Source organism: Microtus oregoni, unplaced genomic scaffold, assembly GCF_018167655.1.
Source record: "Microtus oregoni isolate MIOR12 unplaced genomic scaffold, Mior012 000035F_ref0000213, whole genome shotgun sequence".
In the NCBI taxonomy this organism is placed as follows: Eukaryota; Metazoa; Chordata; class Mammalia; order Rodentia; family Cricetidae; genus Microtus; species Microtus oregoni.
The window spans coordinates 5151373-5164512 of NW_024543094.1; the positions used below are offsets into that span (position 1 = coordinate 5151373).

The window sequence follows — 13140 nt, forward strand, 5'->3', positions numbered from 1 at the left end:
ATGTTGAACAGACTCACAAGCACAAATACTGTGTGGTATCCCTCCCTCCTATACAGAATCTAGATTTAAATTACATGTTTATTTTTTATATTTAAATATATGTTTGTAAAACATGAAAGTAGAAAGGGGAAGAAAGGACCTAAAGGGAAGAGGGAGGGGAGTAAGAGAAGGCGAAGGCGCACACATGACAGGAAACAAAAGATGCGAGACACTCAGCCTTCCTCACAGGGTATGGCCTTTGAGAGTCTCCAAAGTTTCCTAACACTCGAGAGAATGGTGTTGACCAGGCTGGACCGACCAGCCAGAAGTGTCAGGCTCTTTTCCATGAGCAGATACAGAGATATGAAATGCCACTTTCAGATGGGCGAGATGCATGAGTTGCTAACTCCTGTTCCACCTTGAAGATTTTTCTATGTCTATGCCAGATTGTTGTGTATAAGGGTGTTGTCTGCGTGTACAGATGTGTGGGCATGATTGGATTTGTGCGTGTAAACCTTTGTACACAGGGTGTGTGCATGTTTGTGGGTATGGGGTATACCTGTGTGTATGGGTTCATATGGTGACCAGAGGTTTATTTTGGGTATTTTTTTTTCTTTAAAAGTCATCTTTGTTTATTTGAGACAGAGTATGAGATCTGTCTCAAAAAACAGATCACTGGGATCTGGGGCTTATCAGTTAGGTTGTTTGGCCAGTGAGCCCCAGGGATCCTGTCTCAGTCTCTCTAGAGCTGGTGTTAACAAGCACATGCCACCATAGCTGGCTTTTTATGTGGGTTCGAGGCAATGGACACAGGACACATGTCCTCATACTTGTAAGGTAAGCACTTTACTGGCTGCACCATCTCCTCAGCACCAATATGGAAGACTTCAAAACTCCCATCAAGAAACCATTCCTCCGTCAAAACACAATTCTAGATGACCTCCCTTAATGAATATGCTATACATGAATTTTGCCATGTCCTTATTTCTGAGGAAAGGGCCTCTGTCCACAGATGAAATACTTCCAGAAAGTGCCTACAGACACAGAGTTCCAAACCCGTTCATTCTCTGACCTCCCCCATGACCACGCAGCCCGTTCACTTTAACTCGGAGATCAAATACCAGTGATGCTGAAGCCGTTCTTGAACCCATTCTGCTCCACCGCAAACATCCATCCGATGATGCCCCCGATGGGTGCCAGGGGAAGAAGAGAATACCCGACAGTCTCAGGAATGGTGCTGATGGCTGTGTAAGAGCGTCCATCGTTCATTACCACGTAGGAGTGTAGGTCAGTGTTCTCAAACACCACGGGGACCTGGCTGTCGCCCACGAAGATCCTTCCCTTCACCTTGCCGTTGACCCGTTGTGGGGAGCCTGGGTCAGAAACAGAGGGAGAAGGTGAAGATGGCTTTCCCCTACCTTCCAAAGAGAAGGATGTGTCTGTTCCATTAGGAAAGCAAGGAGGTGACATTGTTGCACCTCCTAATACTGACCTCCGCTACTACCTCCACGAGTGTACATACACTAACACTACATACATATGCACACATACACACACACACAGAGGCATGTGAATTATACTACAAAATAAGAACAAAAACTAAAGGAAGATGCAAGTCAAAGGTCACCTTGCATTGCCGAAATCTGATGTAGAATTAAATTCTTTGAAGGTTTTCTTTTTTCTTTCGGCACATGAGATCGAATGAGGGCTTTGCCCCTGAACTCCACCCCTGGCCCTCTGTTAGCAACTGTTAATATATCTTATTTCTTTCCCTAGACTGTGAATGATCAGGAACATTGCCTCTACCCCCTCCTCCCACGGACATGTTCCTGGTGGTGGTGGGGGGTCATCTGTGCTAGGAGTCACCGACCAGCGTGGACTCATCTGACACAAAGTAACTCTGTACGCCCATTGTGTCATTACACTGGGGAAGCTGTGACCCTTGCAAGCTAATACTAAAAAAATGCGCTTCAAGAACACTACAGAAACAAGGAAGGAAGCCAAGTTAAGGAAGCCAAATAAAATCACTTCCGCCAGTCTCTGTTAGCTTTATCCCTGCCTGAGCTTTTAGGTGGGATCTCTCTTACTCTATAGCTGGCCTAGAACTCTGGGTTAGTCTCAAACTTACAGCAATCTCCCTCCCCACGTCTCCTGAGTGTTAGGACTATAGGCATGAGCCACCACACCTGTCCGAAGATTATACTGTTGGTTTTTCTTTTTCTTTTTCTTTTTTAAAGTAGGACGAATCCAACAAATATTTAAACCACAAAGCAATTACAGGATGTGCTCATGTCAAAATGTGTGGCCGAACAGTTTGTTACACCCGAGTTCAATGCCAAAGTTTGCCCAGCATTTTCAGCTCTGATATTGGGGGTAGGGAGCTAAAGAGGTGGCCTTTTAAGATACGCTTTTGGGCTGAGGAATTGGTCCAGTTGGTAGTGCTTGCCTGGGAAACACAAGAACTGGGCTCAATACCCAGCACCCAGAGATTTAGGAAGGAAGGAAAGGAGGTAGGAAGTACAAGTGCGTGAGGATTTTGGAAGCTTCTCCTAGGGTGAAAAGGTACAAAAGTCAAACCTAGAACAAATACCCCAAAGCATCCCACTCCTGAGGTGACAGGATTTAGAAGAAAATAGAAAACAACTTTAAAACATTCTCCCAGATGAATATGCCAGCTAAACCGCATGGTGATGCATCGCTGAAGATCGATGAAAATAAAACAAATCTTGCTTTACTTAATTATGACCCAGAAGGAAACAGTTTTGGTGTGTGTGGCAAATTAAAACAACTGATGTCAGGATAGCTATAACACAGAGTCTGGAAAACAGCACACCAACGTCAGTTTGATTTTAACTGGTCAGAGTTCACAAGGCAACTAAAACTCTCCACTAAGTGCTAGTGACGGTGGGCGGGAGAAGTGGGGCATTTGGAGGCCAAATACTGTGTTTATTTTCATTCTAATTTATAGCCTCCAAAGGAATGACTAGAACAAGGACCCTTAGACTTGCACTAAAGATTCCTATGACTAGTCAGTCCCCTTTGGGGACAGAGGTCAGTGTTGACCTCAATTACCATGGAATTCACTTTGAAGCTGGACATGCACTGGGTTTGACAAGCCAGAACTGAGGACACCACCCCATCAGCATTACCTCAGGCATGCTGCTGTTCCAAGGACGTGCAGAAGAAAGGTGGGGAGGGAGGGAGGGAGGGATCTACAAGCAATACACTCAGCTAGAGACTGAAGCCAAGTTGGGGTACACACTGGAGCCCCAGCACTCTACATGTAGAGAATCTCATGTCTGAGGTCATTCCAGGCTATGTGGCAAGATTCTGTCTCAAAAGTAAAGAAACAAAGAACTGAGAGGACTCCAAGGGCAAAGCTGTGGGTGAAGGGAATGAGGGAGGACGCCTCCTGGTCCTAGCCGTGGCATTTCAACTCTTGGTTCTTTGTGCGGCAGTCCCGCTGTGGAAAGAGACTCCCGGTGCGTGTCACCTCAGAAACGGGGAAGGACTACAGGGGAACAAGGTTATATGCCACACCAGAAAACAAAAATGACATCCTGGGAGGAATGGTCATCAGAGAATGTAACAGAGATGATATCATTAAAAAACGGCATATAAACCTGCATATTCCAGAGATCGGGGCAAAGGCCATGTCTCTAAACAAGCACCAAGACCCCAAAGGCACTCCTTTTCCTTCTCCCCGAAGCTGAAAATGCAGAGGAAAAGTACATTACCTTCTGCCACACACTGCCTGCCGTTGCCCGTGTAGTTGGCCACGCACCTGCAGCAGAAGCCAGTAGCATAGTCTCTGCACTCTGCATGCACGGAGCACTGGTGTCTATTGTTGGCACACGTCTCCTGGGAGCCTGTGTTGTAGCTGAATACTGTTTGGAGGAAACAGAGGCACACCCGTGAAAGCTTTGCAGGTTCTCGGCTGAGAGGCATTTCCACGCGGATATCCAAGAACCAACTGGACTCCCATCTACCTAAGACCTTCAAGGAGCCAAGCTGACCACAGCAGACTAAAGTCCATGGCAGGAGTGTGACCACTGGATAGAGATGGGGCTCCATTACTCAGACCATTGATGTAAACAAGTCTTCAAGAATCATTAAGTATGAATACTTAAAAATTGCCACAATGTATATTAATGTCAATTAACACAAGGGTGCTTTTACTCAACTTGAATCCTACGATGGTGCCCATCTAATATGGTTAGGAGGAGACGCTTCATTTGGTTAAGAGCCTCAATATATACTTGTATTCCAACCCCATTTTTTGTTTTTGTTTTTTGAGACAGGGTCCCACGTATCCCAAGTTGTCCTCAAACTCACTAAGAACGGAGAATGGCCATGAACTCCTGATTCTGCTATATTCACCTCCTCAGTACAGGGATCACAGGCGTGTACCAGTATGCATGGCTTATGGAGTGCTAGAACTCAGGGTTTTGTGCACACTAGAAAAACACTCTGCCAACAGAGCTGTACCCCAACCCAAAGTCTTTCCTTTTATAAATTAATTTCTTATGTGATAAAATACATATCATAAAAATGCCTTTTAACGACCTTTACATGTATGTGTGTATATATTCCTACCCTTATCTTCAGGGGGTAATTCAAAAGCTGATCATTATAGAAATCATGCATACACACATGCGCATTTGTGTGCATGCGTGTGTGTGTGTGTGTGTGTGTGTGTGTGTAACAACAATTAAAGAAAATGAGGCCATGAATTTGAAAGAGAGCAAGGTGGGGGTGAACATGAGAGGACTGGGGGGGGAGAAAGGGGAAATGATGTAATTATTGTATAGTCTCAAGAATAAAAATAAAATCAGCCAATTAAAAACAATACTTAGATGGCATCTCTTCTAAGATTATTAGAAGAATCAAAAAGAATCTCTCTCTCTCTAGTTTAAATTTCTACCACCCATTTGTTTTATTAGACCTGCAAACCAGCCTTTAAATTTAATGATCTAGTTAGAGCAAATTTGTTTGGTTCAAAATCCCAAGAGGAGTGAACTTCTAGAGGTAATAATAATCTTGTTTATAAATGAAGATCAAAATAAAATTTATCCTCAGATAGATTGTATTGGCTCCAACTACTTGGAATTTCCAGTGTGTATAAAGATGGCTGGTGACTGAAGCCAAAGACACCTGAGTAAACTTGAAAGCTTTCTGATTGCATAAGCTCAAGCCAGGAATCCCCCATTGGTGGGTCTGCTACAACAATTTAAACAACACTAGAATGTTATTGTAGGCCTCAGACAGTTGATATTTCTAATAAACAGTGAAATAACCAGGAAAAGGGACAAAAAAAAGCCATCTGTCACAGATATATTTTGAGTTCAAGTCCAGGCTTTTGCTACTATAACCACCATTTGTTGTTGGGAGTAAATAAATGTGACAATTTCATAAATGGTAATTAAAAAGATGAAGCTCAAAACTTAACCTCTAGAAGCAAACATACTCATTAACAGAATCAAAGATTGAGTTGCTGGCCAAGAGGTGAGGGCAGTAGCCCTTCCTCTACCCCAAATCTAGAGAACAGTGTTTATGAGGTGTAAGGCTGGAACCCACAAACTCATCTTTCCACCAAATGGCATCTTGTTCATTTATATACGTCAGCAGTAAACACACAGTCTCGAATACCATCTTGACGATTTGGGAATTCAATATGGACAGACAGTAATGACTATTACCATGGTGAGCACCAGAACAAGGACAGAGAAACAAAAATGAGTTTGTAGGAGGAATGGGCTAGATGTTTCTAGGAAGTTTTATAATAACATCTTAATAGAAAGAGTAAAGAGTCCTATAAGACACATTTAAAGATTATAACTATCCCATTTATTGGGGTCTTGATGGGGTTGGAGAGATGGCTCAGCGGTTAAGAACATTTGCTGCTATTTGAAGACCCAGGTTCAATTCCTAACACCCGAAAGGTAGCTCACGACCATCTGCAACTCTAGTTCCATGGGATTTGATGACCTCTTTTGAATTTTTGGGGCACCAGGCATGTACCTGGTTCACATACACACATGCAGGTAGAAGATACATTCACAGAAAATAAAAATAAATAAAACTTTTTAAAATTAATCTCGATGGGTGTCCTAGTTTTCTTTCTGTTGCCATGATTTTTTAAAAATCTGAAAGAAAAGCAACTTAGGGGAGAAGAGGGTTTGTCTGGCTTACACTCCATTGTGCAAAGCAGAAACTTGAAGCAACCAGTCACATTACAGCTATAACCAAGGGCAGAAAGGAGTAAATACATGCATGGCTACTGCTCAGTTAGCTTTCTCTACTCTTCTACAGTGCAGTGCCAAACTCATGGAAGGATGCTATTCACTCTCAGCCTGGGTCTTCCCACATCCCTCAAGGCAATTAAGACAACCCACCACACACATGCCCACAACCTGATGGAGACATCCTTCACCGATAACCTACCACACATACGCCCACAGATCAACCTGGTGGAGACATCCTTCACTGACAGTCTCTTTTTGGGTGATTCTATGTTGTATCAAGTTGCTAATTATTTTTTTTTTTTAAATATTTATTTATTTGTTATGTATACAATATTCTGTCTGTCTGTATGTCTGCAGGCCAGAAGAGGGCACCAGACCTCATCATAGATGGTTGTGAGCCACCATGTGGTTGCCGGGAATTGAACTCAGGACCTTTGGAAGAGCAGGCAATGCTCTTAACCACTGAGCCATCTCTCCAGCCCCTCAAGTTGCTAATTAAAACCAGCCATTATATTTGAGTATCAAGAAAAAAAAGCAAGCACATTTTGAGAATGTTTCATAATACTTAAAGGATGCTCAAGTAATTTTCCTCAAAATGTAGGAAATACTTGATACAATATGGTTGTTAGAGTATATCATACTGTGCCATGCATATGTGGTGGCTTGTATCTTTAATCCCAGCACTCAGAAGGCAGAGGCAGGCAGATCTCTGGGTTTGAGGCCAGGGTTACACAGAGAAACCCTATCTTGAAAAACCAAAACCCAGAAAAAAGAGGAAGAGGAGAAGGGGAGGAGAGGAGGAGGAAGTATAGAAGAGGAAAAAGGGGAGAAGGGGTAGGAGAGGGAGGAAGAGGAAGAAGAGGAGGAGGAAGAGGAAGAGGAGGAGGAGGAGGAGGAGGAGGAGGAGGAGGAAGAAGAAGAAGAAGAAGAAGAAGAAGAAGAAGAAGAAGAAGAAGAAGAAGAAGAAGAAGAAACCTTTTAAGGGGATCTGGTGTGTGTGTGTGTGTGTGTGTGTGTGTGTGTGTGTGTGTGTGTTCTTTAGAAAGCAACTCTGCAACTGACAGAAGGAAAAATAATCAACTGTTCGAATTTCAAAACCAAGAGGGGAAAATGTGGAAGAAAAGTTGCATAAAGAGCCAAAGGAACTTCTAGAATGTTTTTTCAGGTGGGTGAATACATCTCAGAAGTCACAAATAAGAAACTTGAGTTTCAAAATATTCTAAAAGTCTCCCTCTTTCTCTCTGTTTTTTTCTCTCTCTCAGTTTTCCAAGACAGGGTTTCTCTAAGTAGCTTTGGAGTCTGTCCTGGAACTTGTTCTGTAGCCCAGGCTGACTTTGAACTCAAGAGGTCCGCCTGCCTCACTGCCTCCCAAGTTCTAGGATTAAAGGTATGCACCATAACTGCCCAGCAGTTCTCTTTTGGGTTTTGAAACAGGATCTTACTGCATCTCAGGCTAGTTTGGAACTTATTATGTACCTAGAAACATTGATCCTCCTGCCTCAGCTTCTATAGTGTTTGCCAAACAGCACCTAGCAATGACATTTTAAAGCAAAAAAATTACTAGCCAGATTATGGTAGTGCATGGCTTTAATCCTAGCACCTGGGAAGCAGAGGCAGTAGAATCTTCACGAGTTCAAGAACAGTTTAGTCTATGTTAAGTCCCAGGCCATCCAAAAGCTACATAAATGAGACCCTGTCTTGAAAAAAAATAATACATTTATTTGTTTGTGTGTGTGTGCGCGCGCACACGTGCATGTACGTGCACATGTATTCACACATACATGCGTATGGCAGTCGGAGGACAGCTTGGGGGAATCATTCCTCTTCTACTATGTGACCTCCAGGAGATCAAACTTAGGACATCAGTACCTTTACCTACTGTGCCATCTCTCTCTGACCCCGACTCTCCTGAAAACAGAAGACATCATGAAGAATCTTGAAATGAGGCATACCCCCACTACCCACTGTGTCTAGAACCAAAGTTCTAATCCTAAAAGATCACTGTGCCACTCAGAAGCCATTGGACCTACACATCAGCTGATCTTGAGTGTGAACATTCAGTTCCTGCTCCCCCAGGCCATCTGCTCCCCACAAAATCACCTCATCAACACATGACCCAACCTACATGAGCCAACTCCTGTCTAGAAACCCAAGCAGGCAAGAAAGGTTCCAAACCATAAAACAGATGTCTTACCAATTCCTGTTTCCTCCACTTCATCCACATCAATGACCTGGGGGTGCTGTTGGGGGAACCTCTCCACTGGCAATTGGAAAGACCTGGTTCTCTCAGAGGGAATTCCGTGGGGTCTCTCTGTAGCCTCATAGCTAGGAGAAAGGACCCTGGGAGCATCGTGTGGGTTAGTGTGTTCCCTTCTTGGACTGTGGGAAGGAAAAGGTAGGGTGGCCACATCCTCCAGGCCCAGGCGAGAGGTTGCCAGGTCATACTCTTCATCTTCATAGTCTGCTCCTTCGTCATCCAGGTCTAGGTTCACATCTGCTGGCACCACACCCTTGGCAGTAGCGGGACTCCCGATCTCAAACACCCACACACCCTGGTATCCAGCATTGCTGCTCCTAAAGGCAAGGAAGACAGCTTGAGAACAGGCCACAGCCACACACGTAGACCCCACTGACCACGTGGGCAGAAAAAGCTCAGGTGACCTGTATCCACCTGAAACCCGTGCCATGTGTCTACCCTCAGTGAGGGCTGGTGCCCAGGAGGGCAGCAGCTGCCATGTGTGGTCATCACAGAGCTCAAACAGGCAGGGACTATAGACACCACACCATGAAGAGCTTACCCTCTAGAGCCATCCCAGATCACCGAGGACTTTCGATGTCACCAGATCATACTATTCACCTTTATATACCCCATCTCATGAACTAAGGTGACTAGAGATTTATTTCCCCTCTATTATCTTTCCATTGCACGGAGTAAAACGTATTTGTTTTTGTCTGCTCGTTTGTTTGGTTTTTTATTTTGTTCTGTTTTGGTTTTTGAGATAGGGTTTCTCTTTGTATCCCCTGTTGTCTTAGAACTCAGTCTGTGGACCAGGCTGGCCTCAAATTCAGATATCTACCTGCTCTGTCTCCTGAGTGCTGAGAACAAAGGCATGTGCCACCATGACCAGCTAATGTATTTGATGGGGGAGTGTCATATATCAATCTGTTGATTTCATTGGTTAAGCAATAAAGAAACTGCTAGGCCCATTTGATAGGCCCACCCTTAGGTAGGCGGAGTAAACAGAACGGAAGGCTGGGAGAAAGAAGCTGAGTCAGAGAGTTGCCATGATTCTCCCACTCCAGACAGACGGAGGTTAAGATCATTCCTGGTAAGCCAGCTGGTGGGCTACAGCAGATTATTAGAAATGGGCTAGTCCAGGTGCGAGAGCTAGCCTAGAAGAGGCTAGATAGAAATGAGCCAAGCGGTGTTTAAAAGAATACAGTTTCCCTGTAATTATTTCGGGGCATAAGCTAGCCAAGCAGGCGGCCGGGGTGCTGGGAACGCAGCCCCGCCGCTCTTATTACTACATTTATTTGTATACACGGAGAAAATACAGTTGGTTTTTGTCCCTGGAGCATGACCCTAGAGCTCTCTGTGACCAGAAGTATTCTTACAGAAATTATATAAAACATTTGGGAAGAGTCAGCTATTAAATTTTGGGGAACTTTTTCCAAGCCAGTTATGAAACACAGTCACTATAAGAAAATTAAGTGTTAGGGATATAAGCTCAACGGTAAAAGTGATTGCCTAGCATGCACAAGGCTCTACATTCAGTCCTCAGCACTATATGCACACACACACACACACACACCTCTAAATCATATGTTTTAAAAGGTGAGAAGTACTATGTCAGGCGGTGGTGGTACACAGCTTTAATTCCAGCATTTGGGAGACAGAGGCAGGTGGATCTCTGAGTTCAAGGCCAGCCTGGTCTACATAGTGAATTCCAGGCACTAGGGTTACACAGAGAAACTCAGTCTCTGAGTGGGGGCGAGGGGCAGCAAAACAAAAACACTAATCTCGGCTATTTCTCTCTTCTGTCATATCTACAGCAGCATTACCGTGAGGCTTCACCGAGTATGAGCACAGTAAAGACTGTCCCTGCATCCGTGTAATGGAAAATCCCTCAGTTTAGGTTCCTAGCAAGAGACGGGTTTGAACTGCCTTCATTTCTGACTTCAGACTCACAGGAGACATGGGAGAGACAATTTTGCGTGAGGGTGCACTTGAAACAACAAACTATCGGGGCTGGAGAGATGGCTCAGAAGTTAAGAGCACTGGTTATTCCTCCAGAGTCTGGGTTCAATTCCCAGCACCCATATGGTAGCTCAGAACGATTTGTAACTTTAATCCCGGGGATCCAGTACCCTCTTCTATTTTCCATAAGTACTGCATGGATGTGGACACAGACATACGGTGCAAAACACTCATACACATAAATAAAAATGAAAGCAAACGAACAAAATATCTCTTTGTGCTGAATATATCCCCTAAAGTTCATCAGGAAAAAATACTATTTCATCATTTAAATTTCTCTATATACAAATTAAATCTACAGGAACATTCTTGGGTAACATAATACCTAGTACATTCTGCTGGGTAAAACAATATACAATCATATTATAAAAATAATTATTTTCTAATAAAGAAAAACAAGCAAGGAATATACATACTTGGCCAAATTTTCAATCGATTCTCTGTCATTGGCAAATACGGTATAGTATCCATTGCTGCTCCATAGAAATCCCACTAAACCTTGGCTGAAACCAACCATGGCAGGCACCTGGCTCTCATCCTTCTTCGAGAATGTCGTGAAGAACTGTAGACCATCTTCAGGATAGAGGAAAATGGCATAGGAGCTGGAATTTGAGGAGGCTAGAACAGCCTGGAACGTGTTTCTCTGTGAAGATGAATTAGCAGTCAGTTACCTAGCAATACAACCACACTCTCAACGCACGCAGTCCACTGGGCTTCCGGTAGACAAGACGGTGAGAGGCGGCAGTATTCCACCTCATTCTCTTACAACGGGGAAAATACAGTCTACATATGAACAAAAACACAGCCTAACCTGAGGACAGACACTGTAACTGAGGTGCATGCAGAGTACTACATGCAGGTCAAACGAGGAAGTATCCGTGTTGTGTAGGGTGGGGACAGAAGAGGCCCTTTCTGGTCAAGGCTTCACGGGAGGGCCTGAGCATCCAAGCAGGAGATCATCGCAAGGACAACTGACGGTGTGTGTAAAATATTGTGGGTTAAAAACACACCAGAATGAAAGAAAAGGCATGCTCAAGGTAAACACAAGTGTTTGGTACAACTGCTGGAGGGACTAATGAAGGTTTAATGGGTCAGACCCAGGAAGCAGGCAAGAGTTCAACACTCTTGTGCCAGGCAATCTTCCAGCTTTGCAAAGCCTTCTGTGATAGGCAGACATGTCACAGACTTCTCCAAAGTGTGTTCTGTGGGATGCCATGTGTCCTACTGGGGGACAGTGATAAGAGGAGCTATAGCTAAGAGTTTGGGCAGTTGTTCCAATAAGAATTACTAAGATGGCTTCTTTACTAGAGGACTTTTCTTTACTCCGCTCAGGAGTACCTGATATCAGAACCTAGCATATTAATAACTTCTCTATATAATTAGAAGCTATCTTCCCATCCTTTCTCAATTAAGAAGGAACAAACACACAAGGAATACCACTCCCCAAGTATATGTTTGTCATGGAGCAATCCCCTCAAATAACTGGCTTTCTCAACAGCGGATACTCACAGAAACAGATTCAGACAGCCCTATAGAGAAGTATCTGGGGGCTGCTGACCTGCAACAAGAAACTTTCTGGATTTTTCCTCTAGACCTCCTGTCTGAGCAACAGCATAAGCATGACGTCCATCGGAACAAGCACAGACCAGAAGTCCAAAGACACCGGAAGCCAACATCTCCATTTGCACTTACCTTGCCTTCCTGGGCAGGGCTCCCGCTGGGCCCTCCATAGGGGGCCATGGATTCCCAAGTGACAACCACCACACTAGTGGGCTGGAAAGTGACGTCTGGGAAGCCCCTCTGGACATACTCTGCTGCCATCTGCATGATGGAGGGGGATAAGTCTTCTCGATAGTACACGTTCCCCAGGCCATCCGTGGTGTCCAAGTCAGCCAGGAAAGGCGCCACTGAGCCGAAGCTGGGAGGGAAGGTTCCAGGGTGGGATTCTCTGGCTGGGGGTTCGCTCATGGCGATGATGCCGTTGGTGGTGACCTGTAGGGAACCGAGTGTGGTTACAGAGGGAACACAGCCACAAACGCCTCAAGGGAAGCGTTAGGGTTTGCTTTTAAAACAACCCTGGCGGTACTATCTGGAGCGCTTGTGGAACCGTGAGTAATGGAGCCCGGCTGATGGAAGTAGATCACTCGGAACGGACCTTTGCCCCAGCTCCCGCCTTGGTCTCTGCGCATGGTCAGCCACCATGCGAACGGCCTCTGCCACCTGCTCCCATCACACAGACTGAGCAGCTTCCCGAGGCTCCGCGGTACCTTTCCTGCTATGATGGTACGAAAGCTCGCGAGAACCATCTCCCTTTAGCTGTCTGTCCTCCCTTTAGCTGCTGCTACCAGGTACACATCTAGACATGATAGGCGGCAGAGGGAATGTCCAGGAATCCTAGGACACAAATGTAGGGCGCCTGTTGTCACGGTATGGGTGGGTGCCGCCCACTTCTCAAGAGCCCCCTGTGTCCTCCTGACAAAGATGATGGCCGTGCTGGTTGACTGCCAGCGTTATCCAAATGACTAATTAAGTCAGCAGAGGCAGTATTTTTAACTAATTGATCCATCTATAGACTTATTTATTTATTGCAGTGCTGGGAACTGACTCCAGGGCTTCTCACTCAGGTGTGGAAGCTCTGCTCCCAGTCTCCAGGCCTTG

At 44.8% G+C, this 13140-nt stretch overlaps 1 protein-coding gene across 1 annotated transcript in view; it reads right to left on the minus strand.

The window, feature by feature from the left end:
- The window catches only part of Nid1 (nidogen 1), a 77277-nt gene that overhangs the window by 42599 nt on the left and 21538 nt on the right, over positions 1-13140 (minus strand). The window contains exons 2-6 of the mRNA XM_041630821.1: positions 12175-12474; positions 10899-11125; positions 8419-8798; positions 3717-3866; positions 1101-1352 (exon numbers count right to left, since the gene is read on the minus strand). Coding sequence (XP_041486755.1) covers positions 1101-1352; positions 3717-3866; positions 8419-8798; positions 10899-11125; positions 12175-12474 — 1309 coding nt within the window. The remainder of the gene's footprint in view (positions 1-1100; positions 1353-3716; positions 3867-8418; positions 8799-10898; positions 11126-12174; positions 12475-13140) is intronic.